This window comes from Canis lupus, chromosome 6 (assembly GCF_003254725.2).
Source record: "Canis lupus dingo isolate Sandy chromosome 6, ASM325472v2, whole genome shotgun sequence".
NCBI lineage: Eukaryota > Metazoa > Chordata > Mammalia > Carnivora > Canidae > Canis > Canis lupus.
In genome coordinates this window covers 49644742-49671651 of record NC_064248.1, presented here as the reverse complement: position 1 = coordinate 49671651, position 26910 = coordinate 49644742, and the positions used below count along the sequence as shown (strand labels likewise).

The 26910-nt window shown below is 37.6% G+C and overlaps 1 protein-coding gene across 3 annotated transcripts in view; it reads right to left on the bottom strand.

Annotated features, from left to right (window-relative positions):
* SASS6 (SAS-6 centriolar assembly protein) overlaps positions 1-24018 on the bottom strand; it is a 43022-nt gene extending 19004 nt beyond the window's left edge. The window contains exons 1-13 of one of the 3 annotated variants that reach the window (XM_025417508.3): positions 23400-24018; positions 17662-17722; positions 15627-15706; positions 15170-15274; positions 13857-14028; positions 12883-12948; positions 11928-12047; positions 8096-8287; positions 2809-3003; positions 2611-2700; positions 2356-2535; positions 1746-1827; positions 612-748 (exon numbers count right to left, since the gene is read on the bottom strand). In XM_025417508.3, the coding sequence (XP_025273293.2) occupies positions 612-748; positions 1746-1827; positions 2356-2535; positions 2611-2700; positions 2809-3003; positions 8096-8287; positions 11928-12047; positions 12883-12948; positions 13857-14028; positions 15170-15274; positions 15627-15706; positions 17662-17722; positions 23400-23947 (2028 nt within the window). In that variant the 5' untranslated portion in view covers positions 23948-24018. Of the gene's footprint in view, positions 1-611; positions 749-1745; positions 1828-2355; positions 2536-2610; positions 2701-2808; positions 3004-8095; positions 8288-11927; positions 12048-12882; positions 12949-13856; positions 14029-15169; positions 15275-15626; positions 15707-17661; positions 17723-22358; positions 22916-23399 lie in introns of those variants that run through there. The other 2 variants (XM_025417507.3, XM_025417509.3) reach the window with 2 other exon arrangements.
* Positions 24019-26910: the final 2892 nt, after the last annotated feature.

Sequence of the window (26910 nt, the reverse complement as noted above, 5' to 3'; positions counted from 1 at the left end):
GGAGCTGACAGACTGATAAAAGGACATTTCTTTCTCTTTTCTCTTAAAATTAGAATTCAGTTTGGGCTCCTTCTATCATAGTTCCAACTTGAGCTCAAACTCTGTTTTCCCTTCTTAAGGTCCCCAGAATACTCCCTTCTTTAGCACATTTGGCATTACTTATTACTGAATGATTTCTATATCCAATTTTTAAAAGTGCACCCTTGGGTAGCCCGGGTGGCCCAGCGGTTTAGCACCGCCTTCAGCTCAGGGCCTGATCCTGGAGATCCGTGATCAAGTCCCACGTCAGGCTCCCTGCATGGAGCCTGATTCTCCCTCTCCTTCACTCTCTCTCTATCTCTGTGTCTCTCATGAATAAATAAATAACATCCTTAAAAAAATAAAATAAATAAATAAATAAAAATTTAAAAAAATAAAAAGTGCACCCTTGAAATATAGCCTCTTTATTAAGAGCAAGTTTACCTATATATCCCACTTCCAGGTGGGACTTAACCTGTATCTCAGTGCTAATCAATATCTAGTCATATTAGTCATGGAGACTTCCTTAGTCTGGCAACATTTTTATTTTAGGCAATTTACTAAGACCACTCACATCTTAATTTAAATCTTACCACATTAGAGTTAGAAGAAATTCCACTTCTAATTGTGTTACTGCTAGAATGCACAGGTGGAGTGGTAGAAGGTCCCAATACATCTTGTTTTCTCACTAGCTGATTTTCATTTAGTTCTTTATTTAACCATGTGATTACTTAAATAAAAGAACAAAACAAGGTAAAGAATTTTGACTTTTTAATTTTCTAATAACTTTAAACATTTAAAAGTTATATTGAGATCTTTTTAAGTCTTTCAGAATAGCTTATATCACAGGAAAATATAGGTTCACCTAAATGCTTATCATTAAAGACTCTTAGCAACCACCACATACATAGAACTCTTTATTACTATCAGAAGTACGTATTTCTGCTAGTCTTGGATCTCTTTGAAGGCTTTCACTTCTAGAACAATATCTTACAGCTTATTTGAAGTTCATACTCTTGTCTGATAACCAATACTAAAAACTGAGAAAATGTGAGGATCCCTGGGTGACTCAGTGGTTTAGCACCTGCCTTTGGCCCAGGGCGTGATCCTGGAGTCCCAGGGATTGAGTCCCGTGTCGGGCTCCCTGAGTCCCCAGGGATTGAGTCCCGTGTCGGGCGCCCTGCATGGTGCCTGCTTCTCCCTCTGCCTGTGTCTCTGCCTCTCTCTCTCTCCCCAGGGATTGAGTCCCGTGTCGGGCGCCCTGCATGGTGCCTGCTTCTCCCTCTGCCTGTGTCTCTGCCTCTCTCTCTCTCTCTCTCTCTCTCATGAATAAATAAAATCTTAAAAAAAAAAAACTGAGAAAATGTTAAAGCTTAATCTTATATTTCAGTTTCAAATAATTCATGTTATTACTATTAGATAAATATAACAATTAAAATAAGGAATAGTGAAGACCTTTAATATGAAGAATTTAAATTACAATCAATATTTTCAACACTTAATTTTGGGTTACTGAGACATTTAATACGGTTTTTGTTATAATGATAACTGCTTTACAGGGCAACTGATATACAAGTTACTATAGGAAAGACATGAAGACAATGTAATTAAAACAAATTATTTGGCTGTAGCAATATCTTGATTTACCTAGACTTTTATGAACTCAAAATTTTCAGATGAATAGAACAATTATAAATCTCATTTACATAAAAAGGTAAAATACTTACACTTCTCATTATTTTTTAGAAGCTGTTTGCTTTCTTCAAGCTTTTGAACAGTAGCTTCTAACTGTTCTTGTAATTTGCATACCTGAAATATCAATCCTCTCTTATTAGTATAATAAAGGCTAAATAAAAACTAAGGAATGTATCTCTATTAATTAAATACCATTAACTATTAAATAGATAAATGAATTATAATTCACCTGCATAACACCTGTATGTGTACGTATATATAACAAACACTCAAGGTATCTAAGTCATGATAACTAACTTTTCAAATTGAAATAGGTTAACTTGGGCAGCCCAGATGGTTCAGCGGTTTAGCGCCGCCTTCAGCCCACGGTGTGATCCTGGGGACCTGGGATCAAGTCCCACATTGGGCTCCCTGCATGGAGCCTGCTTCTCCCTCTGCCCGTGTCTCTGCCTCTCTCTCTGTTTCTCAAATAAATAAAATCTAAAAAGAAATAGTTAACTTGTGCTGAAGCTAGTTATGTTCTTTTGGGGGGATAAAAAAGCCAAAGCTCTTCTCTAATATAACACATTTTTTTAAAAACCTGAGAAAAGTGGTTATACTCTAGAAGTAGTCACACACGCAAAAATATAGAATATTCACTACCTCTTGCTCTTTAATTCGGAGAGCCTGTCCAACATCTTGTAATTCCTTTTGTTCCTTTTGTAATTTGTCTTCCTTCTCAGCCAAGAGTTTCTCTTGTTGAACAGTTACTGTATTCTTCAGTTTTAATTTACCCATTAAAGTTTTCAGATCCCCCTGTAACTTCTTGATAATTTCATTTGCCTGTAAAAGAGCTTCATATGTATATCTCTACTTAACCCAATGAAATTTAATATTCTATTATTTTTAAAAACAAACCTTAAGAAGTTCTGCTGATAATGATTTTATTGTAGCTTCAAGTTTTCCTAGCTGTACCTGATTTTTCTCACCATTCTCTTCTAAAGCCACCTGATACATATTTTTTAAAACAAAAATAATTAATAGGATGTTTGTGTTTAAAAAAAGCATCACTTGTAAATGTGATCAACAATTTGTTTAAAAAATGTTTAAATAGACCTTTTGTTCCTGGATTGTATCAAATGCTTCTTTTGTTCTTAAAACAAGCTGGTCCTTATCCTTGATTTCCTGTTCTAAAACAGCCACTTTTGTTTGTAGCTGATTAATATGCTTTTCTTTTTCATGGCATTCGGCATCTAGTGTAGAATTCTCTCTTCGCAAAGAGAGGACTTCTTGCTTAGCCCGCTGGAGTTCCTAGAGGAAGAAAAAAAATGATGCAGTATGAAAAAGAGAAGTTAGCTGCTCTGGTTATTTATAATTAGACATTTAAAATATTTAAGAAGCCTTTCAAAGTTCTAGTACTTTTTTTTTTATTTCATATAGCTTTTATTTAAGATTTATTTATTTTAGATTTTTAAAGATTTTATTTATTATAGAGAGAGTGAGCAGGAAAAGGAAAAAAGGGAGAGAGAATCCTTAAGTCGACTCCCTATTGACTATGAAGCCCGTCTCAGTGCTCCATCCCCTGAGATCATGAACCACCCTGAAATCAAGAGGCGGCCACTTAACCAACAGAGCCACCCCAGCACCCCTCCATATAGCGTTTATTTTATTTATTATATTTATTTTATTTATTCTATTTATCCTATTTATTATATTTATTTTATTTATTTCATTATTTTTTATTTTATATATTTTATTTTATTTTATATTTTTTTATTTTATTTTATTTTATTTATTTTATTATTTTATTTATTTTATTATTTTATTTTATTTATGAGAGATCCACAGAGAGAGGCAGAGACACAGGCAGAGGGAGAAACAGGCTCCATGCAGGGAACCCAATGTGGGACTCTAACCCGGGTCTCCAGGATCAGGCCCTGGGCTGAAGTCGGCGCTAAACCGCTGAGCCACCCGGGCTGCCCTTAAAGGGTAAAAATTAGAGACAGATTTTGGCTCTAACATAAGGAATAGATTTTTAACAATTTGAACTCTTCAAAAATGGAATAGTGTTCTTAAGGATTAGTGAGTTCATTCCTATTTGGACCTATCTAAGCAGGTAATAAATGACTTTGTGCCAGAGATGAAGAGAAACTTTTACACTGGACCAGATAATTTCTACAGTCCCTTCCACTTTTAAGGATTCTTAAGATTTTCTAATTTTAGGCTCATGGGCTCAATAAGAGTTATAATCATTATAATATTTCCCAATGATTCATGAAGCCTGTTTCTTCATAGTGAAGGATCCAGATACATGTGGTGATTTAAAACAACATATACAAAAATTGGTCTGAAAATCTAGTACTGATTTTTTTTAAAGGATACAGAAGTCCCTCTAAGGTTGTATGTAACTTGTAGACTTGAAATATGATTGTAAAATACACTAATATCTAATTCAATGACAACAAGGAAAATAATCTTGATTTATGAATAAATTACAACTTTTAAAAACTAGTAACAAGGATTTTTTCATACCTTAAAATTTACACTTAAAAAAAAATCACTTAGGTAATAAATGCCCATTATAATAGAATTTCAAGAACATAAAATAAAAAACCCTATCATTCTACCATGTAAGCAGTGGTTCTCAAGCTAGTATGCATATTGAAATCACCAAGAAAACTTTAAAACTATTGATGCCTGGCTCCATCCCCAAGAGTCTTATTTAGGACGCCTGGGTGGCTCAGCAGTTGAGCATCTGCCTTTGGCTCAGGGTATGATCCCAGAGTCCTGGGATCGAGTTCTACATTGGGCTTTCTGCATGGAACCTGCTTCTCCCTCTGCCTATGTCTCTGCCATTCTCTCTCTCTGTCTCTCATGAATAAACAAATAAAATCTTTTAAAATAAAGTCTTATTTATAGTTAGTATGAGGTACGGCATGGGCAGTAGAACTCAGTAATGGATTCTAAGGGTAGCCAAGGGTGGCTGCTACAATCTGCTGTTAACATTTTGCTCTGTTTATATGCATTGATTTTTTTTTTAAAGTACTCATACTGTGCAGTTTTATAATCAACCTTCATACATATTACGATCTTTCCATGTCAACAAATATGTTAACACTTCTGGATTTGCTCTTAGTTCACTCTTTAAAACAAAAGTAAGCAAATATAATTGTTATTTAAAAACAGATTTTTTGGGGGACGCCTAGGTGGCTCAGAGGTTGTGTTTGCCTTTGGCTCAGAGTGTGATCCTGAGATCTAGGATCGAGTCCCACATCAGGCTCCTTGCAGGGAGCTTGCTTTGCCCTCTGCCTGTGTCTCTGCTTATCTAATGAATAAATAAATTAAAATCTTAAAAAAAAAAAGATTAAAAAAAATCTAAGATAGGTCACTTCCCAATTAGCTAATACCATCTAAATACTGCCAAGTATACACAACTCGAGGATATAGTATTTCTAGATAATTTTCATCTTTAACAAAACTTTACAAAATAATTTTATAGTATTATGCCACAACATAATACTTTGATTTTAGAAGCAAATTCTACTATCAGACAGACTTGAATACAAATCAAGGTTCTTTGGTGTAACCTTGGGAATTATTTAACCTCCCTGAATCTTAGTTCCCTCATTTTTAAAACAGAAATAACAAACACTTCATAAATTACTTCACTTAATTTCCATAAAAACCCTAATGCAAATTGCTTAGCATAATGCCTGGCACACAATAAATAATAAATGGCAGCAATTATTTTTAGGGCACTAATGCCTAAAAGGTATAATTTACCATGATTAGGTAACAATACTCAGAGGTTTTAAAAAAAAAAAAAAAGTTCCCAGTGCAACGACATGGAGTTTGAGTGAAATAACTCAGTTGGAGAAAGACAAAAACTGTATGAAAAACTCATAAAAACAAAAACTCATAAGTGGAATTTAAGACACAAAACAAATGAGCAAAGGGGAAAAAAGGAGGAAGAAAGAAAGAGAACAAGTGAGCCAAGAAACAGGCTCTTAACTATTGAGAACAAATTGATGGTTACCAGAGGGAAGGTGGGTGGGAAGATGAGTGAAATAGATGATGGCAATTAAGGAGGACTGCACTTATGATGAGCACAGGGTGTTGTATAAAGTACTAAATCACTATATTGTACACCTGAAACTAATATAACACTGAATGTTGACTATACTACAATTAAAAAAAACAAAGGGGTTCCCAGGACTGATCATGTTCGAGTCATCTGCAAATCTTGAAAGAAAGATTTTGATTAGACATTAACGAGTGTACATAATGAGATGAGCACTGGGTGTTATACTTTATGTTAGCAAGTTGATTTAAATAAAAAAAAATTTTTTTAAGATTTATTTATTCATGATAGACATAGAGAGAGAGGCAGAGATACAGGCAGAGGGAGAAGCAGGCTCCATGACGGGAGCTGAACATGGGACTCAATCCGGGACTCCAGGATTGCCCCCTGGGCCAAAGGCAGGTGCTAAACCGCTGAGCCACCCAGGGATCCCCAGAATTTTTTTTTAAAGAAATAATTTGGGATGCCTGGGTGGCTCAGTGGTCGAGCGTCTGCCTTCCGCTCAGGTTGTGATCCCAGAGTCCTGGGATTGAGTCCCACATTGGGCTCCCTGCATGGAGCCTGCTTCTCCCTCTGCCTGTGTCTCTGCCTCTCTGTCTCTCGTGAATAAATAAATAAAATCTTTTTTTTTAATTTTTTTTTTTAATTTATTTATGATAGTCACAGAGAGAGAGAGAGAGAGGCAGAGACACAGTCAGAGGGAGAAGCAGACTCCATGCACCGGGAGCCCGACGTGGGATTCGATCCCAGGTCTCCAGGATCGCGCCCTGGGCCAAAGGCAGGCGCCAAACCGCTGCGCCACCCAGGGATCCCCTAAATAAAATCTTAAAAAAATTTTTTAAAGAAATATTTTGATGAAATTATATAAAGCCCATATAATGGAGCACAGTATTTATAAACTGGCCAATTTCAGGGCGAAGATAAAAGAAGTCATATAGTATTAATGACTATCCAATGTACAAGGAAGATTACAGTATTTTACAAACTGGTATGAAAGGTCAAGAGAGCAGGGAGGATGCACTACTGGCGCAGAATACTGAGGATCTGAACATAAAATCATCAAGCTTTCTACCCAGGGCAGCCTGGGTAGCTAAGTGGTTTAGCGCCGCCTTCAGCCCAAGGTGTGATCCTGGGGACCAGGGATCAAGTCCCATGTCGGCTCCCTACATGGAGCCTGCTTCTCCCTCTGCCTGTATCTGTGCCTCTCTCTCAATCTGTGTCTCTCATAAGTAAATAAAATCTTTAAAAAAAAAATTTAAAATAAATAAATAAAATCATCAAGCTTTAGAGTTGGTGAAATGGAGTGGGGAAGTCCCATGAGCTCAAATAACACTGATTTTTTATTTAAATATGATAGACTTAACAAAATCTACGTTTTCTGATTAATTCATGACAATAATGTATAATGCTAGGAAGGAGCTTATCATCATAGCCAAAGCATCAACAATGTGTCACAGAGCAAGATTTTCTAAATGTCTCTGTTGCCTAAAAGAATAAAGGAGTACTAAAGATAAGCAAATAAGAGGATACTAATCCTTGCTCTTCCGTTTACTGGCTATGAAACCTTGGGCAAGTTTCTTAAACTATCTGTGTCCTAGTTCACCATCTGCAAAATAGGGATAACAGTACCTTCTTTAAAATAATTATAAGAATTAAATGGATTAATACCTGTAAAGCAGTTAAACAGCACCTGTCACATAGCATGTGTTCAGTATGCCTTAGCTATCAGCATTACTAATATCATTATTATTAGACACATTATTCATATAGTTGTTGGACCTGTTAAGTAGGCTGAAAGAACCAGGCCTGTAAACACTGAATACATTGAGCCATTGACACTGTGCAGATATTAAAAGTACACTGAGGGCAGCCCTGGTGGCTCAGCAGTTTAGCACCAGCCTTCAGCCCAGGGTGTAATCCTGGAGGCCCAGGATCGAGTCCCACTGTCAGGCTCTCTGTATGGAGCCTACTTCTCCCTCTGCCTATGTCTCTGCCTCTCTCTGTGTGTGTGTGCTTCTCATGAATAAATAAATAAAATCTTAAAAAAAGTACACCGAAAAATCTAAAGGTTATGTCAACGAGCTACTCTTCAAAACCCTAACTAAAAATATCTAAGTTGACCACAGTTCTGTTCTGAATTATCCCTTTTCATCAGATTTTAGATTCTCAATTTTTTTGCAATGTCTGATCACCCTAATAACACCAAAACATCCTTGCAAAGCATCAGAGAAACAGCCTGGATACAAATACTAAAGTCACCAAATTTAAATGTTATTTTAAATTGGGAGGGTGGGGGGGAGGAACAAACACAACGTTCAATACCTCTTCTACACCAGACAGTTTTGTTTTCAGTTCTCTGATGGTAGAGTCTCCTTTATATTTCCTTTCCGTTAGGTCTTTATTAGTTGCTTCTAACTCAGATAATTTGTTTTGTAGTTGCTGGATATTTCGTTGATGGAGGATTTCTAAATCTTTTTTCTGTTGTTCATGCTGCTGTTGGTACTGTACCTGTGCCTATTATATAATAAAAGTATAGTATCAAAATTGAAAACAAACACAAATACAGAAAGATTTGAAGAAAAATAAATCTTATTCTTATATATAATTATAAAAATTTCCTGTTTCAAAGAGGATCTATTTTCAATTACGGATTTCATGAAGGAGAAAGGTCAACAAAGGTACATTTACTATTTTGATCTTTTCTTAATTTTTTTATTTTTAAAGATTTTATTTATTTATTCATGACAGACAGAAAGAGAGAGAGAGAGAGGCAGAGACAGGCTCCATGCAGGAAGCCCGATGTGGGACTTGATCTCAGGACTCCCGGATCACGTCCTCAGCCGAAGGCAGACACTCAACCGCTGAGCCACTCAGGCGTCCCGATAAATAAAATCTTAAAAAAAAAAAAAAGACTGAAAATGTAATGTGGGAAGAAAATAACTGCTGGAGCAATCAAGAAGAAAAAAGAGTAAACTGGTAAAGATGTTAATGTAACTGCTGAAGATGGTAATCAAATACATTGAAGGCAATAAAGGCAGTAAAAATAAAGGACTGGTTTTATCCCAGTGATCATTGTAATTTGGAGTTTTTGTTTAAAAAATAGAGAGGGACGCCTAGGTGGCTAAATGGTTGAGCAACTGCCTTTAGCTCAGGGCATGATCTTGGGGTTCCAGGATGAAGTCCTGCATCAGGCTCCCCACAGGGAGCCTGCTTCTCCTTCTGCCTTCTCTGTCTCTCACAAATAAATAAAATCTTAAAAAAAAAAAGAAATGCATTGTTAAAAATAAAAAAAGGAAGTATGAGGGCTAGGACTACAACATTTACATTTTCTACTCTGGTCACTGCAGGTGATTCTGACGCACACTGAAATTTTAAAATCACTGCCTACAGGGTGCCTGGGTGGCATCGGACTCTTGATTTCAGCTCAGGTCATGATCTCAGGGTCATGAGAGTGAGCCCTGCATCAGGTTCTGCACTGGACATGGAGCCTGCGTAAGATTCCTTCTCCCTTTCCTTTAGCCTCTCCTACCATCCCACTTCCACACATGTGCAAGTTCACTCTTTAAAAAAATTAAAATCTATTATTTATTACATTAGATAAAGGTGGAAAAATGACATGATTATTTAATTAAATCCCCAAAATCACTCATCTGGCTTAGCACTCTTTGGATTAACTCTCAGGATGCAGAACAAACATCATTCCTAAAGATCAGACATTTTAGGTTATTTACCAAAAAAAGAATGAAACAAGGAAAGGAATCCACTACAATTTAGCATTTTTCTGTACAAGAAGAAAAAATGGTACTAATCTTAAAAAAACATAAATTATCATTTTATACATATCTACCTGAAAAACTAAGAAAATCAGCTCTAAAACTATTAGAATCTGTAAAGATAATATACAATTAACAAGTATGATATTAATGCATATCAGCAATAATCAGAAAATTACTGTAGTGGTGGGACATAGGTGGTCCAATTCATAGCACAAAAAGTTATAAAATCTCTAGGTAAACAAATTTTAATAAGAACTGTAAAAAAAATAAATAAATAAATAAAAGAGAAGATGGAGGGAAATAAAGAACAAACTATAAGCCTGTTTTAAATAAGATCTAAATAAATGAAAAGATATTCTCGCTACTGGGTTAGAAAATCCCAAAGATATTAGTTCTCCCTAACACTCCAGAAACAAGGTCAAACATACAAAGAAATTTAGTATATATTAAAGGTTGCATTTTAAATCAGTGGAATATATGGTATTGGAACAAATGACTGACTTTATGTCAAAAAAATATCTCATGCTGTATTCTATAAAAATATAACCCAAACAGATTAAAAAGTTAAATACAACAACAAAAAAACCAAAGTATTAAAAGAAAATACTAAAGGAATAGCTTTCATAACCTCAGGGTGGCAGAGGACTTCCAAACATGAAATGAAACTTTAAACCATAAAAGCAGAATGACAGATTTGATGACATTCAAATAAAAAGAACCATATAGGGCAAAAGGCAATAGTAAAAGGCAAAGACAAATTGGGAGAAAATGTTTATAATATACATAATAAAGATATAATATCCCTACTTTATACTATGGAGAAATGAAAAGGTAAGCCACAGACAGAAAATAATCCCTATGCATGTATCTGATAAAGGATTCATGTCAAGGGACGCCTGGGTGGCTCAGGGGTTGAGCATCTGACTTTAGCACAGGGCGTAATCCCAGGGTCCAGGGTCGAGTCCTACATCGGGCTCCCTGTGGGGAGCCTGCTTCTCCCTCTGCCTATGTCTCTGCCTCTTTCTTTCTGTCTCTCATGAATAAATAAAATCTTAAAAAAAAAAAAGGATTCATGTCCAGAATATACAAAAAATTCCTATAAATCCATAGGCAAAATATTAATAGTCCAACTTAAAAATAGGCTAAAGATGCAAACAGGCAAGAGAATTCTTGAACTTCACATGAGAATATCCAAGTGGTCAAGATGCATACTATGAGGGATTATCATACCCCTCAGAATGGCGGTGCAAACTGGTATTCCACTTTAAAGACTATTATCAACAATAGCCAAACTATGGAAAGAGAGTAAAAGTCCACTAGCTGATAAAGATGTGGCATATATACACAATGGACTATTACTCAGCCATCAAAAAGAACAAGCTCTTGCCATTTACAATGATGTAGATGGAGCTAGAGTCTATTATGCTAAGCAAAGTAAGTCAGAGAGACAAATACCGTATGATTTCACTTGTATGTGGAATTTCAGAAAGAAAACAAATGGACAAAGGAAAAAAAAAAGAAAAACCAATAGACAATTATAGAAAACAAACAGATGGGGGGAAGGAAAAGAAGTGAAACAGGTGATGGATATTAAAGAGTACCCTTATGAAGATAAACACTGAGTAATGTATATTACTGAATTACTACATTGTACACCTAAAACTAACACTGTACTGTATGTTAACTATAGAAGAATTAAAGTTAAAAACTTAATAAAAATGGGGAAAAAAAGAATATGGGGAAATAAGTACTGTTCATATACTATCTTTTAGATTCCATTTGAGACAAACTTTCTGGCTGGCAAATTTGCAATATCCATTAATATCTTATATAGGAGGAATATTGCTGTCTCACTTCTAGAGACAAAGAATGTTCATTATAGTATTATTTGCATTAGCCAAAATACTGAAGTATTTAAATGTCCATCAGTTGGGTAAGTAGTTAATTTATGTTATATATGCAAATACAGAACACTATGCAGCCACTAAAAAGGAATATCTAAACTGTTGTACAATGAACCATGCTGTCATGTTAAGTGAAAAAGTTACAATCAATATATACAGTAGGACTTCATTAGCATAATATAAAACCAAAACCTACTATATGTGTACAAATATATAATTTACATAACTCTAAATGTATAAGTATAAATATTTATAAAAGACATTATTTACATACAAAGAAAAAAATCTGGAAAAACACATACCAAAATATTTATAAATTACCTCCAGGTAATAAAACTTTTAATGAGAAACATAATTTTTAACAGACTCCTGTAATGTTTGAACATATTAGAGAAAGCATATATTACTTTTCAAACTAACATAATGACTAACAGCAACAACAAAATAACTTTCTATTTTCTTTAATGTTCATACCTGCAAGGCCTTTTCTTTCTCATTTGTCAGTTCCTGGGAATGCTTATTTGACAATGCAGCTGTGTGTGATGCCCATTCATTCTGTAACTTATCTAATTCTTGGATTTTTTCTGATAATGTCTGTATTAGAGTTCAATACAAAATATTAAGACAGTTTTGTGAATGTTATTAACTAGAACACAGCAGTATTTACAAAAGATATTAAAGAAAAGGAGTAAGAGCTTTCTGAAACATACTCAAAGCCTTTTCCTACACAGATTTTTTAATTTGAGGAAATCAAGATTGGAATAAAAGAATTTTAGAGCTAACATGGCCCAGAAGTCAAGCCTTACTATTTTTAACCTTTAAGTTAAATCTGGCTCTTCACCACCCAATCCTCCCCTCTGACAAGAAAGCAAGCAACCCCAGGTAGAGCAAGTCCATCACATGGGGTGGTTCACTTATACACATAAAACCTACTAACATAGGTTTCCTTGATGGGCTATGTTTTGCAGGATAATTTCTACCTGAAGCCATGCCACTTATCAGATACCTCGGTCTTCAGTTTCAAGGACTAGGGGCAAAAAGGTAGTAGCTATGACTGAAATGACAATAAGCCTATTAGAATAATTCATAACACATATGGAAGGGAAAGATTTAGAAGATACCAACTGAAAAGTCATTTTAGACAGGAGTGAGGTGCATAAAAGCAAAGAACATGTGGTAGGTACTATATATTATTTAATAAAGACCTGGAAGGAATATGTCATATAATGAAGGTAACAGAAATGTTTGGATGGATTAACTATCAGAGAAAGCATCAGATTAAGATAATTTACTGAAAGAAGAAAAGGCAAAAAGTAGAGGGAATTAAAAAGTAACATGCTTTAATAAACAAAAGCTTGGATAGGATTCAAGAAGCAATTCAGAACCAGTGTTTGGAGGACTTACAAAGACAAAATGAAATCTGGATTACCTTTTGTGTGAAATTCAGTTGCCTAGTAACATCATCTAGTGATTGCATCAATGATAATTTTTCTTCCTATTTATAAAAATATAAAATCACAGCTTGTAATTTAATCATCTGTAGCTGTGCTACTCAAAGTATAGCATCAGCATCACCCTGAGAGTTTGTTAAAAATGCAGAATTTCGGGTTCCACTTCAGACCTTCTGATTCACAACCTAAATGAGCAAGATCCCTAGAGGATCTGTGTACCATTAAATTTTCAGATGCACTCACTAATCTATAGCATTTGACTAAAAAGACTTTTAGAAAACTATGAAGAGGCAACCCAGTGTTGTTTTCTTTCTCCATATACCTTATAAAATTAAAGAGCACTTTGTAATTTTCAAGAAACTTTTATATCTTTTTCCTCATTTGAGATAGTTGTAAGAGGGTAGTAGACATTTCCATACTTATCTACCAGCTGATGAAACCATGATACCAACAGTTTAAGTGACCTGCCCCAGATTATAGAAAATTAATAAAAACCATGGGACCTAGTTTTTCAATTTTTAGTCTAGTTCTATCCCCACTGTATCTTGATCAAATGGAAGAATAAAATGACAAAATAAAAATAAATTTCTTACATATTATAGAAACTTACTAGACATCTTTAAAAATACTTTATTCTGAAAAACAAAAGTTAATAACAATATAGCTCTTGAGTGACTTATCGGAGACTTTTGGTACTTATTTTTAAAAGAGTAAGAATTTGGGATCCCTGGGTGGCGCAGTGGTTTAGCGCCTGCCTTTGGCCCAGGGCGCGATCCTGGAGACCCGGGATCGAATCCCATGTCAGGCTCCTGGTGCATGGAGCCTGCTTCTCCCTCTGCCTATGCCTCTGCCTCTCTCTCTCTCTCTCTCTCTGTGTGACTATCATAAATAAATAAAAATTTAATAAAAAAAAATAAAAATAAAAATAAAAGAGTAAGAATTTAAATCTTACCTTACTACATTTCAAACAGCCGGCCAGAAACTTCTTTATTTCCACATCATTTCCAGGTAAAAGTTTTAGTGAGAGGTGTGTGAGATGCTTAAAAGGATTTGTCTCTACCACATTTAAAAAGGCAGGTGAGTTATCCAAAATAGGTGCTGGAGAAACTAACTGTAACAAAAACCTTTGAAAAGAAAGTGTCACAATGTAACAACATTTACAAGATAGTGAAATTCTCCCATTGAATCATAAGCTCCAGGGAATCATCAATGATTAGAAAAATCAGGAAAGGGGTCATATTATAATCATAGGATCAATATAAAAGGACTCCCAAAGGTAAAACTGGATAAAACTAAAATTGAAAAATTGAGCAAGAAACTTAAAAAAAGACTCACTGAAACACAGTGAATACAAATGTTCATGAGTTCACAATGAAAGATGAAGTAAAAAATTAAAAACAAACCAAAAACCTATTGGAAGCACGAAAGTAACTAAAATACTCTAAAAATTGACAATTTTTTTATTTTTTATTTTTTTGACAATTTTTTTTAAAATTGACAATTTAAAAGAATTAAGCCTTATCCTTTCCTGTGTGAATTTTCAGAGTAATCAAACAGCCCAAACTAATGAGGAAAAGTTCTTCTTTATTAAAGAATTAAACCTAATAAATATAAAAAGAATGACAGAATTAGAAATGCATTTTATAGTTCCTAACAAAATAATTGGTTCAAACAACAATCTGAGGGCAGCCCCGGTGATTCAGTGGTTTAGCGCTGCCTTAGCGCTGCCTTTGGCCCAGGGGCGTGCTCCTGAAGACCTGGGATCGAGTCCCACATCAGGCTCCCTGCATGGAGCCTGCTTCTCCCTCTGCCTGTGTCTCTGCCCACCTCCCCCATGAATAAATAAATAAAATCTTTTAAAAAATTAAAAAAAAAAAACACCAATTTGATGAAACCAAAAGATAAAAGGTAAACTAACTTCACAATGATCAGGCTTTAGCATCACACAAACATGAATATACACACACAAACACAAAATCTTACTCTTCTTATTCAAATTCATCATAAAATCATATATACTTGATGCTGTTAAATATTTCAGATAGTTTTAATGACCATGTCAAAACATGAAAATTAAGAGGTAAATATTCTGATCTTAACCATGATTCCTTAAAATTTGATATTTAATAGAGCCCTAAACTCCCGTTTTAAAAATAGACAGGAGTACTTCTAACATATTAGAAAATGTTTTCCCATCAATTTGTCTTATAAACAAGAATTTGTCTTGAGAGAATTTTAATGATGTAGTGCTCTCACGAGACTTACCTTGGAATTTCTTTGGCATGTTCTTGAGTACACTGCTGAAGGAGATCTATAAATTTTTGTGGGAAAGCTAAGAAGTCTACCAGAAGGCCTTGCTGGAATTTTAAACTATACAGAAGAAAAGAGATTTTTAAAAATTTAATTAGTATCTTTAATTATAATCAAACCCTGAAATATTCTTTTTTTATTTTATGAATACCCATTATAATCAAGAACTAGAGAACTTTGTTTTTATAGAATTTATTCAATGGGAGGGAAAAGATCGCTATATTTCACTAAAGCTCCAAATTTCTGAGCTGTTTTAAGCAGAACTCTGAGCTGTATTATATCATAAACAGTCCAGTGTTCTCAAAATATCCACATATTCCTAATAGGCTGATTTCAAAGAGAATAGTATCCATACATTAACAAAACGTACTTATTTCTTAGATCGAATATAAAACAGAATAAATTTAGTTACCTCTGAAAATCTTCCTCAGATATAACAAGGTTATATAGAAAAAATGGATCCGTTTCATCAGTCAGACGGATAACTAAATCCTAAAAGAAAGATTGTTATATTTTAAGTTTTCAAAACATCAGGCTTTTAGAGTAATATCTTCCTTCTCAGAAGTGAAATTATCCAATAACAACAATGTACCACCATTATACTTCAGATAACTTTGTTCTCTGGTGCTGCTGGGTTTTCATTAGTCTTTAAGAGACTTAAAAATCGTACACACTAGTAGATATTCTGCTCCTTGAAGCCCATGTGGAGGTTTATAAAAAGTAAATGCTAGGAGTTGAAAGCTGAGGAATACTCTCTTATTAGAGGCTTAGGAAAATTGAGACCCAGTTCTTGCTAGACTAAAATCTGCAAATGACAAAAATATTCTAACAGTGACCATATGATATTCAACTACATTTTCAGTTTCCCACAATTAGTTGTCTGATATTTCAAAAGTGGCAATATATCAGCTGAAATGACAAGCAATCATCTATCCCAAAAAAGGAGCATTTGTGTCTAAGGCAGAGGACGGGTATCAAGTAACATGTTGCCAGAGCTTCTTCCTAAGGGCCTATTCTCTCCTACTCCAGGTGGCCGCTGGCATGGAACCCCATCTGTTTCAATTTCACGTGAAGCAAGCATCTTTCATAAAGACCACTTTCCACATAAATTTGCAGTATGGCAGGCATCACAGCAGCTAAAGCTGACAGAGAAATTATGTACTCTAGAGAACACTGAGGTAAAGAAAGCAGCCACAGGAACAAGATGATGGAGGCTTAATGAAGAACTAATAAGTACTCAAGCTAAGAATAAGCTCCCCTTTGAAATAAAATCTACTCATGGCTACTGAGGAACTGCTAGGGTCCTAGAAAAATCTAAACCTACTTATGGGTAGAGTTCGAAAATAAAAAGGTACAGCAGGCCCAAGGAATAACATTTAGAAATAGAACACATAATCTGTACTCCAGAAAATGAGTAATCTAGGTATTTGCTTTGCCTTAGAAAGTCCTGTTCTTAAAACACCTTCTACTATCAGATTTTTTATAGCATCTTAGGGTGGATTTCAAGAAGTACCTCAGTAGCAGGTCCTTGAATACTATGTTTAGGGAAAGCTGGGACTCAGAGAAAACAGAGGCTGTATTTTTTCGTCATCTTTTCTGCATCCATATCACTGCTACTGACTCATTCTTTTGAAGAAATCATAAAGGAGGGATCCCTGGGTGGCTCAGTGGTTTAATGCCTGCCTTCCGCCCAGGGTATGATCCTGGAGTCCAGGGATCGAGTCCCACATCGGGCTCCCTGCACGGAGCCTGCTTCTCCCTCTGCCTGTGTCTCTGCCTCTGCTCCCCCCTCTCTCATGAATAAATAAATAAATCTTTAAAAAAAAAATCATAAAGGACTGATGCTTCAAATGCCTCCCTGCCAAAGGCAAATATTCAAAAATACCTCCCTGCAGTGCTTCAATTCATTCTATCCTCACACATACAACATGAAATGTCATTTCTACAGTTAGCAATACATATTCTAGCAATCTGTAAGTGCAATGGGCAAACCTACCCCCAGTTCTTCCAATTCCCAATTCTTCCTGTATGCTTTAGGAATAGATGATATGGGGGCACTGGGTGGCTCAGGTGGTTGGGTATCTGCCTCTTGATTTCAGCTCAGCTCATGATCTCAGGGTCAGGAGATCAAACCCTGAGATGGGCTCTGAGCTCAGTGCAGAGTCTACTTGAGATTCTCTCTCCCAACCTCGCCCTCTTTCCCTCCCCCTACTCTCACACACATGCACTCACTCGCTCTCTAATAAATAAATAAAATCTTAAAAAAGGAACCTCCTAGTCATCATCTTAGTAGACTCTACCACCCTACGTTTGCAAGTTACAAACGGCTCAAAGTTGAGTATAATAATAAGTTTTACGTTATTAAAGAACAAAAATAATTATATAGTACAGAAATTATATTTTCTTTAAAAAGAAAAAAAATTATTTCAAAAGAAATTAATACCAACCTTTCTGTGAACTGGATTGGAAACTGATTGTAGTTCAATGCTCACTCTAACAGTTATTCTCCTGTATGAAAAGATATACCCAACTGTCAGAAACCTTCACGTGGAATGTCACCGTCATTTATATTAGCTGAAGTTTTCTGTCTCAAGCTGCAAGATCTTCAACAAGGTTCCCTAATTATGAACAGATATGAGGGAAGAATACTGAATTTGAGGTTTGTTCTTCCACTAGTAAATAAACAGGTTTTTAACCAAAGACTGTATTTTCCTCTCCTATAAAATGGGGTTGTTGTGAGAATTAAATGAGATAAACAATGTGGAATTCCCATTACTAGCCTGGAATATAACCTACTGCCCTGATTCTAAAACAGCATCTATGTAATGGTAAGCCACACAAACTATCAATTTAATAACTACTTTCCACATTTAAAAAATTACCAACTCAAATGATCAAACTGATTTATGAGAGATTCTATTTGAAAAACTTAAAATGAGGGATGCCTGGGTGGCTCAGCGGTTGAGCATCTGCCTTTGGCTCCAGTTGTGATTCCACGGTCCTGGGATCGAGTCCCACATTGGGCTCCCTGCTTCTGCCTCTGTCTGTCTGTCTCTCTCTCATGAATAAGTAAATAAAAATAATTTTTTTAATGAAAAACTTAAAATGTGAGGCCGTATTGGAATACGTGGAATGTTTATAATAAAAAAAGTAAGATAACATATTCCCCTCCCTTATGCATTCACAAAATCCACCAACTACATCTGCTCAATATACTCCCTATGCAATATATCCACGAAAGTACTGTCAACAGCTTATTATCTCCAAAAGAAACCATAGCTTTCCACATTCTCTACTGTATCTTAAGAGAGTTCCATATCAGACAGAAGCATATAAAAGATGCTCATAACAATTAATCAAACTGAGCAAAGATAATCTAAACAATTGAGGGAATAAAGGAGAGGGTGGTGAGAAAACATCTCTGCACACATGTTCTATACTCTGATAGAATTAAATAACAAAGACCTTTCTCTGATGTGAAGGAAACAAAAATAAACAAATAGAATTTGTTCAATTTTAACCTCTTCCAAAAATGTGTTTTAAATTTTTCCCACATTTTGCTACTCATCTACTACAGAAGTAAAAAGTATTGAACTAGCAGCTGAGTCTTGATGGAAAAATTGGGTAATAGTTGACCAAGGCTAGATTTAATCATCCAGATTTTTTTATGCTCCAACTTACAACTTTTATAATGGCTTAAAATATGTCATTGTAGTTAAATTTCCTATTGAACACATGATCAGATTCTAAATCTCAGTATGACGAGGTTATTGTATGATAAGGTTACCATAACTTCTGTTATCTGAAAAGGAACAAGCAGCATTGGCAAATACCCCAGATAGGAAGAATGATTTTTAAAACAAGAAAATGTTTTGTTTCTATTTTTCTATTATCTAGGACAATATATGTCAAACAGATTAGATTTCTACTCTAATTCTACTTAAGTGTTTTTTTTTTGGGGGGGGAAAAAACTTACAATTTCCTAATTTGTAAGGTAAGTGAATTGAGTTAGGTTTGTGAGAGGCTTTTCAGATCTATAATGTCATTATGTTTGGCTTTTGTCTTTTGAAGTTTTTCTAAAACATACTGCCATGACACTGCAATAAATAACCTTTTTTTTAATAAACAACTTTTTTATGGTGATAGACACTTTCAAAAGTCTTGTCATACTTGATAAATTTGTTTTTAAAAAAAAATCAAGAAGTCATTTAATATTCTTTAGATAGCACTAGAAGAATCACTATATATTTTAGAAGCATATTAATGATATTGTTGCATATATTCCAAATGTCTATAATGTATTAGCTTTGGGAGATAAAAGGAGGAGGAAAGGCCCATAGATTAAACTCCCCCCCCCCAACCCTGTCCCCAAAGTATCTTGTAGAAAAGCCTGAGTTTTCGGGAAATATAGTTTCTGAAATCACGATCTTATTTTCTCGGTTTTAATGGTTGTCGTGGAAACAATATAAAACAAATCAATAAAAACCCATAGAAAATGCTATTTCTCAAAATAAATGTCATACTCTGAACAATGCATTAATTCTCATAACACCCTCCCTAAGATTTGGCATTAGCAGAACTGGATTCTAGCCCACCTCTGCCTCCTAGAAGCTGTGACCTGAACCTCTCAATTCAAACAAATAAAAGCTACTCTAAACCAGGTAATATGCTGGATGCTAGGGATACAAACAGAAATAAACATGGTCCATGTCCTCAAATTCAGATTAGATTAAGCAACTACTCCAACTTGCTTCCGATTGTATTTAATGCTTTAAGAAAAGGAAGGGAAGGGCTACTAACACCGAGCACCTACACTACTGAGTACCTACATGGTGCTTTACATAAATCATTTAACAATAATCTAAGTAAATGAGTGTCTAATTAAGGAAGACAGAGGTTCTTATAAAGAATTTGAGGTGCACAGTTACAATCTTAAAGTCACCTTACAGAACTCAAATTAGATCTCAGATCTTTCACCTACACTATGCTATCTAATAAATGAATAAGGGCAATTATTTTCAACTCAGGCAACTTTGAAAAGGTCCTTATAGAGAAGGAATTTAGACAGATCTTGAAGGTTATGAAAGAAAAAGCATTTGAAGCAGGGAGAAGAGCAGGATTAAAGGTACGGTATTGAGAAGAGTATCAGGTACATTCAAAGGATAAGTAGTCTTGTGTGACTAGTACATGGGGAGAAGAACTTAAAAAACAAAAATGAAAAAGCAGGTTGGTGTCAACCATGGGCTTAAAATTCTGCATTACTTCCCTCCAGAGTTTTCTGAGTTATCTTCCACTGAAGTATCTTCTTCTTTATGACTTTAATTCATTGATGTCACTTCATGCATTAATCACACATTAATAACTCATGTTTAGTGAATGCTTATTATGCTTCAGGCACTGTTCTCAGTACTTTGTATGTATTAGCTCATTTCATGCTCCTAATAATCCCATAAGGTTGATAATTTTAACATCATCAATTTAATGATGAGACACAGAGAAAAAAAGATTGTATAAAATCAGTCAATAAGTGACATTTATTGGATTTAAACCCAGATAATCTAGCTCCAGAGCCTGAACCCTTAACCTGTGCTATGCTGCCTCTCCAAAGTAGATGTTTGTTTCTTCTATTAAAGTGTGAGTTCCAGGGCGCCTGGGTAACTCAACTGGTTAAGCGTCTGTCTTTGCCTCAGGTCATGATCCCAGGGTCCTGGGGGCTGAACCCACATCTGGCTCCCTGCTCAGCAAGGAGCCTGCTGCTCCCCCTGCTTGTGTGTTCTGTGTCAAAGAAAAAAATAAAAATCTTAAAATAAATAAATAAAATAAAATGTGAGGTCCTTGAGGCCCAGAATGAATACTGTTTTTGTTGGTGTTGGGATGCAGGGGAATAAAGAGAGAGGACGTTAGATAATCTCAGCATGTAGGACAATTCCTGGTACACAGTAGGTATTCATAAATATTCGTTGAGTTGAACTAGCCTTGAATATTTAACTAAAGTCTGGATTGCTTTCTCTATGAGTCAATGGCCAACATATTTTCGGTACAGGGCCAGACAGTAAATACTTCAGGCTTTGCAGGCCATAAGGTCTGTCACAATAATCCATGGCTGTCCTTATGGCAGGAAAGCAGCCAGACAATTCTTAAATGAGAACCACTGTGTTGCAATAAAAACTTTACTTAAAAAAACAAGCAGAAGGCCACCTGGCCCATGGGCTTGTTTGCTGATCCCTGCTAGAGGTGATAGAAATATATCAAAGGTCTCTAAACAGGAGCAGTAAAAAGGTTGATAACGTGTTTTAACATGCTGTGATGACAATATAACAAAATGGAGAAGAGCTAGGAGTTCCAATACTGGAATCAGAAATGATGCTTCCCCCCTTTATATTTCTATAATTATTCTGGAACAGTACTATCCAACAGAGGTACAATGGAGGCCACAAATATGAACCACATATGCAATTTTAAATTTTTTAAAATTTTTTAAAATTTTCTAGAAACTGGGCAGCCCCTGTGGCAGAGCGGTTTAGCGCTGCCTTCAGCCTGGGGTGTAATCCTGGAGACCCGGGATCTAGTCCCATGTCGGGCTTCCTGTATCAAGCCTGCTTCTCCCTTTGCCTGTGTCTCCGCCCCTCTGTCTCTAAGAATAAATAAATTTTTAAAAAAATTTTTTTTCTAGAAACTACAGTAATAAAAAGGAACAGCAAATTAATTTTAATATTTTCTTATATATCCAATGTTAAAAATAAAGATCTCCAATGTTTATGACATACAGAATATATATTATGATATGCAGAATATATATTAATTTATGTCCAACATATTCAAAATAGTGTCATCTTTACAATCAACATATAAAAATTGAGGTATTTTATATCCTTTTTCATAGTAAGTCTTCAAAACTCAATGTATATTTTACTCTTACAGCACATCAATTCGGATTAGCTCCATTTTTGTTTTTTAAGATTTTATTTATTTATTCAGGAGAGACACAGAGGCAGAGACACAGGCAGAGGGAGGACCAGGCTCCGTGCAGGGAGCCGGACGTGGGACTCGATCCCCGGTCTCCAGGATCAGGCCCTGGGCTGCAGGCGGCGCTAAACCGCTGGGCCACCCGGGGATCCCCTCAAAGGTCCAGCAGCCGGATTACTGGACAGAAGAAAATGACCAATTCAAACACCCTCCGCTCCCTCCACACGCAGCTTCTAGTTCGGGTGTCATCTCACGGCCTGGCCCGCGGATTGATGTTAGACCTAATTCTGAGCTAGATGCCAGCTTCCCGGTCCTCAATGAAGCAATGTCTTCATTTCCAACGTCACATTTCCACACCATTTAGTTCTCACAGGCATTTTCAGTGGTGCCCCTCATGACCGTGTGCGCAGGCACCTTATGTCGGTTTTACGAATGAGGAAACGTGCGGGGAGCAGTTGGCTACTGAGCGGCGGGACGGAGAAAAAGTCGCAACCCCCCGACTTCCACGCCAGCCCGTGAAGCGCCAACAGCACCAGCCTCTTGGTCGAAGCCGGAGTTCTGCGTTTCCCTGGGAGCCGGGCCCTTCCGCGGAAGCCCCCGGGCCCTGCAGGGTTCTGCCAGGACGCAGGATTTGTTAAATGAACGAAATTCCTAATTTCCTCTAGTGTTTTTAGTCCATTAAACGTAACTTATTTTTAGTAACTAATGTAAAGAAAAGGCACAACGCTATAAAAAAAAAATTTTTTTTTTTCCCGAAGCCTAAACCTACTTCCAGTATAATTCGAACAAGAGCGGAAGAGGGGCTGGGTGGGAGCCAAGGCCAGAGTTTCAGCGCCGGCCCCGCCGTGAACTCGCGGTGTGCCCTCACGTAAATTATCTCACTTCTCCGGACAAAATCAACTTTCTCTGTCAAAAAGGCAGAGTAGAACTATAGTCTCCACGATTCAGTCCAGAACGAAGTTTTGGTGTTTTTTTTTTTTTTTTTTTTTTTTTTTTTCATGAACTTGATGCGGGCCAGCTTTCCATTTCCTCACACCCTCCCCTCCTGTGTCCTCAGCAACCGCCACCTTGCGGGGAGAGGTCACTGTAGGTTCCAGAGGGGCCTCCGCGCGTGTCGGGGGCCGCCGCGCCCACTGGCCAGAGCCGCCATCTTCTCCCCCCACCCCCTTGGCCCGACCCCAACCGCCACCCGCGGGCGCCGGGTACTGCGGAACCTCACCTCTCCTCGCAGTCTTTGCATTTCACCTGCAGCGGGACCGGCTCTTGGAACAGAACCTGGCTCATGTTGGACCGCGGCCCCTGCCAGAAAGCAGAAAAGTCCAGCAGGCCCAGCCCACGGAACCAGCCTAAAGGAGTCCGGGTCCTGCTAAAATTTGAGTTTGGCGCTCGGCTTCCGCTGAGGAGGCGGGGAAACAGAAACGGAGGGAAGGCGCGGGGGAGATTTGGACCTCGTCCGCCACCGTCCGTTTCTTCCGGTCTTGCAAACGATGGTGGGAGGGGGCAGTTCCGGGTATTAACCTGCGTGGCCGGACCCGCGGCAGCCATATTTGTTAAGGGAAGGGGACCCGAGGGCAGCGGAGAACTTTTCTTGTCTTGATCGGATGCTTGGCTCCTCCAAACGACCCCTGAATTATGGCGGCTTCTGCGCCGGCCCCGCCGCGCACGACTGACTTTCCGGCTGAGGGTCGATGCAGTTACTACGTGGAAAAGAAAAAGCGGTTCTGCAGGATGGTGGTGGCAGCAGGGAGACGATTCTGTGGGGAACATGCTGGAGCCGCGGAGGTCTGGTATTGCTCTACCCTCTGGAGACTTGGAAATAAGTTTCTTGGTTCGGCAACTACCCTCTGACACATGTCTACTTTTCTTTCCTGGATTTTCCAACTTTTTCTGTAGTAAGCGCGGTCCCGCCCTCCCCGGGGAGCGCTGACGAGCGCCGGCGAAGCGCGGCGTCTCTCGCGGGAAGCGACGCTCCAGCAGCGACCCGCTGGTTTCGCTGCCGACTCGCGGGAACGTGGATCTTAGTTCTGCCCCCAAACTGCGCGCTCGGGCGTCCCGCCGGGTCTCCGCCTTCCTGACGGGAACGGGGGTCTAGAAAGAATAGTGATCAAAGGTCCCGGGGTTTCGCTGATTGTGCTCTCATGGTTCTGTCAATCATCCCTTCTTGTGAATGCGGTTGAGAAACTTAAAAAAAAAAAAAGAAAAGAAAAGAAAACAAAAAACTTAGAACTACAATTCTGGGAGAGGGGTGTGTGGGTGCAATAGGTGTTGGGGATTAAAGGGTGTGCTTGTGATGAGCAGAGTGATTGAAAACTTTTTAAAGATTTATATAGAGTACAGTCTTTTGAAAGCGACTTGACTGCTGAAAGGGGGAAGGCAGGATTTAAAAATCGTGTGAGAATGATTCTCCTTTTAAATCAAACACAGGGGATCCCTGGGTGGTTTAGCGGTTTAGCGCTGTCTTGGGCCCAGGGCGTGACCCTGGAGACCCGGGATCGAGTCCCACGTCGGGCTCCCGGCAGGGCATCTGCTTCTCCCTCTGCCTGTGTCTCTGCCTCTCTCTCTCTCTGTCTGTCTCTCATGAATAAAGAAATAAAATCTTTAAAAAAAATAAAAACAGGAGGCGTACAATTTTGAGAAAACAGTCACGCAGATCATTGTACTGTCCATATACAGTTGACCCTTGAAGACGTGTTTGAGTGGCGCAGCCCACTTATACGTGGATTTTTATAAACACAGTGCAGTACTGTGAATGTATTTTCCTTATTGAGACTCTTAATAACGTTTTCTTTAGCTTTATTGTAAGAATACAGTGTAAAATACAACAAAAAAATATGCATTGATTAACCGTTTGTGTTATCAGTAAGGCTTCAGGTCAGCAGTCGACTATGAGAAGTCACAAAGGTCTTAAAGCTCATATTTTGGGAAGTCCAAGTTATTTGTGGATGGGGGTGTGGCTGCCTCTCCCCCCTTCAAGAATTCACTGTGTGTTTTTATGTCTGTGTATTTCTTTAGGGTATATGTGAGAGAGAATAAGAACAAGAAGAGCAGAATGCTCATAGAAGAGGACCCTGTTTGCTAAGTTTTAGAAAGATTAACCCAAATGGGCAACACCTGGCTTCATGACTTGTGGATGTCCAGTATTAGTTACAGTACTTCTGTTAGGTGGTTTATCCTGGGAGATACCCAGTACGAGTCAGCCCCCAGAGCTCCTTCATCTGCTATTGTCCATCATAGCAATAACTCTGCTTCATATTTTGATTAGACTGATACTTACCGAGTGAAGTATACAGAAACATATTTTGGGGGATGTGGGAGACCTCTGACTTATGGTGAGAACTCTTTGAAGTATATCCACAGTTTTGAGTGGTTTTGGGAGGACCATCAAACATCCTTCGATCAAAAACTGAGATTTATAAAATAGATAAATTTTTGGTGTTTTTGTTTTAAGATTTTATTTATTTATTTTGAAAGAGAATGAATGAGAGCGAGAGAAGGAGCAGGGAGAGAGGGAGAAGCAGACTCCTCACTGAGCAGGGAACCCAATATAGGGCTCTGTTCTGGGATTCCTGGATCGGGATCTGAGCCAAAGGCAGACACAACCAACTGAGCCCCCCAGGCACCCCAATAAATAAATTTTAAGTGAGGTTTATGGTAGGAGAAAGTTTTGTTCTCACTCTAAAACCTAACTTGGGGGCTGCCTGTGTGGCTCGGTCCATTAAGCATCTGCCTTCAGCTCAAGTCATGATCCCAGGGTCCTGGGATTGAGCCCTACATTGGGCTCTCTGCTCAGTGAGGAACTGCTTCTCCCTCTACCCCTACCTCCTGCTCGTTCTCTCTCCCTCTGTCAAACAAATAACGTCTCTTTATTTAAAAAAAATTTTTTTTAAATAAAACCTAACTTGACCTTAACAAGACATCTGGAAGATGAATGCAATTGGTGACAGTAGTAGAATATGACTGGATCCTTAAAAGCTGATTGGTATTCCTAGAGAGGAAGGAATATTCTTATTGGTCCCTTGAAGAAAGATTGCAAGACACCAAGTGGAAACACTGTGACACGATTTGGTTTTCAGTTTTGGGCATCCTACTGAATCTGTGATTTATTTATTTATTTTTTAAAGATTTTACGTATTTATTCATGAGAGACACAGAGAGAGGCAGAGACACAGGAAGAGGGTGAAGCAGGCTCCATGCAGAAAGCCCAATGTGGGACTTCATCCTGGGACCCCAGGATCATGACCTGAGCTAAAGACAGATTCCCAACCATTAAGCTACCCAGGCATCCCCAGAATATACCTTAAAATCAATCACATGTTATAATCTTTTTTAAAGATTTTATTTATTTATTTATGAGAAACACAGAGAGAGAGAGGCAGGCTCCATACAAGGAGCCTAGCGTGGGACTAGATCCCGGATCTCCAGGATCACGCCCTGGGCAGAAGGGAGGCACTCAACCGCTGAGCCACCAGGTGTCCCTCACATGTCACAATTTTAAATTGGCAGCATATTTTCTTCCTTTGTGGTGCCTAAAATAGTGCAAATTATAGTCAATGCTATCAGAGATTCAAAATTCCATATATAAGGCCTTCTCTATAACCTATTTAAAGCTATAAACCAGGATCCCCGGGTGGCTCAGCAGTTTGGCACCTGCCTTTGGCCCAGGGCGCAATCTTGGAGTCCCGGGATCGAATCCCACATCGGGCTCCCTGTGTGGGGCCTGCTTTTCCCTC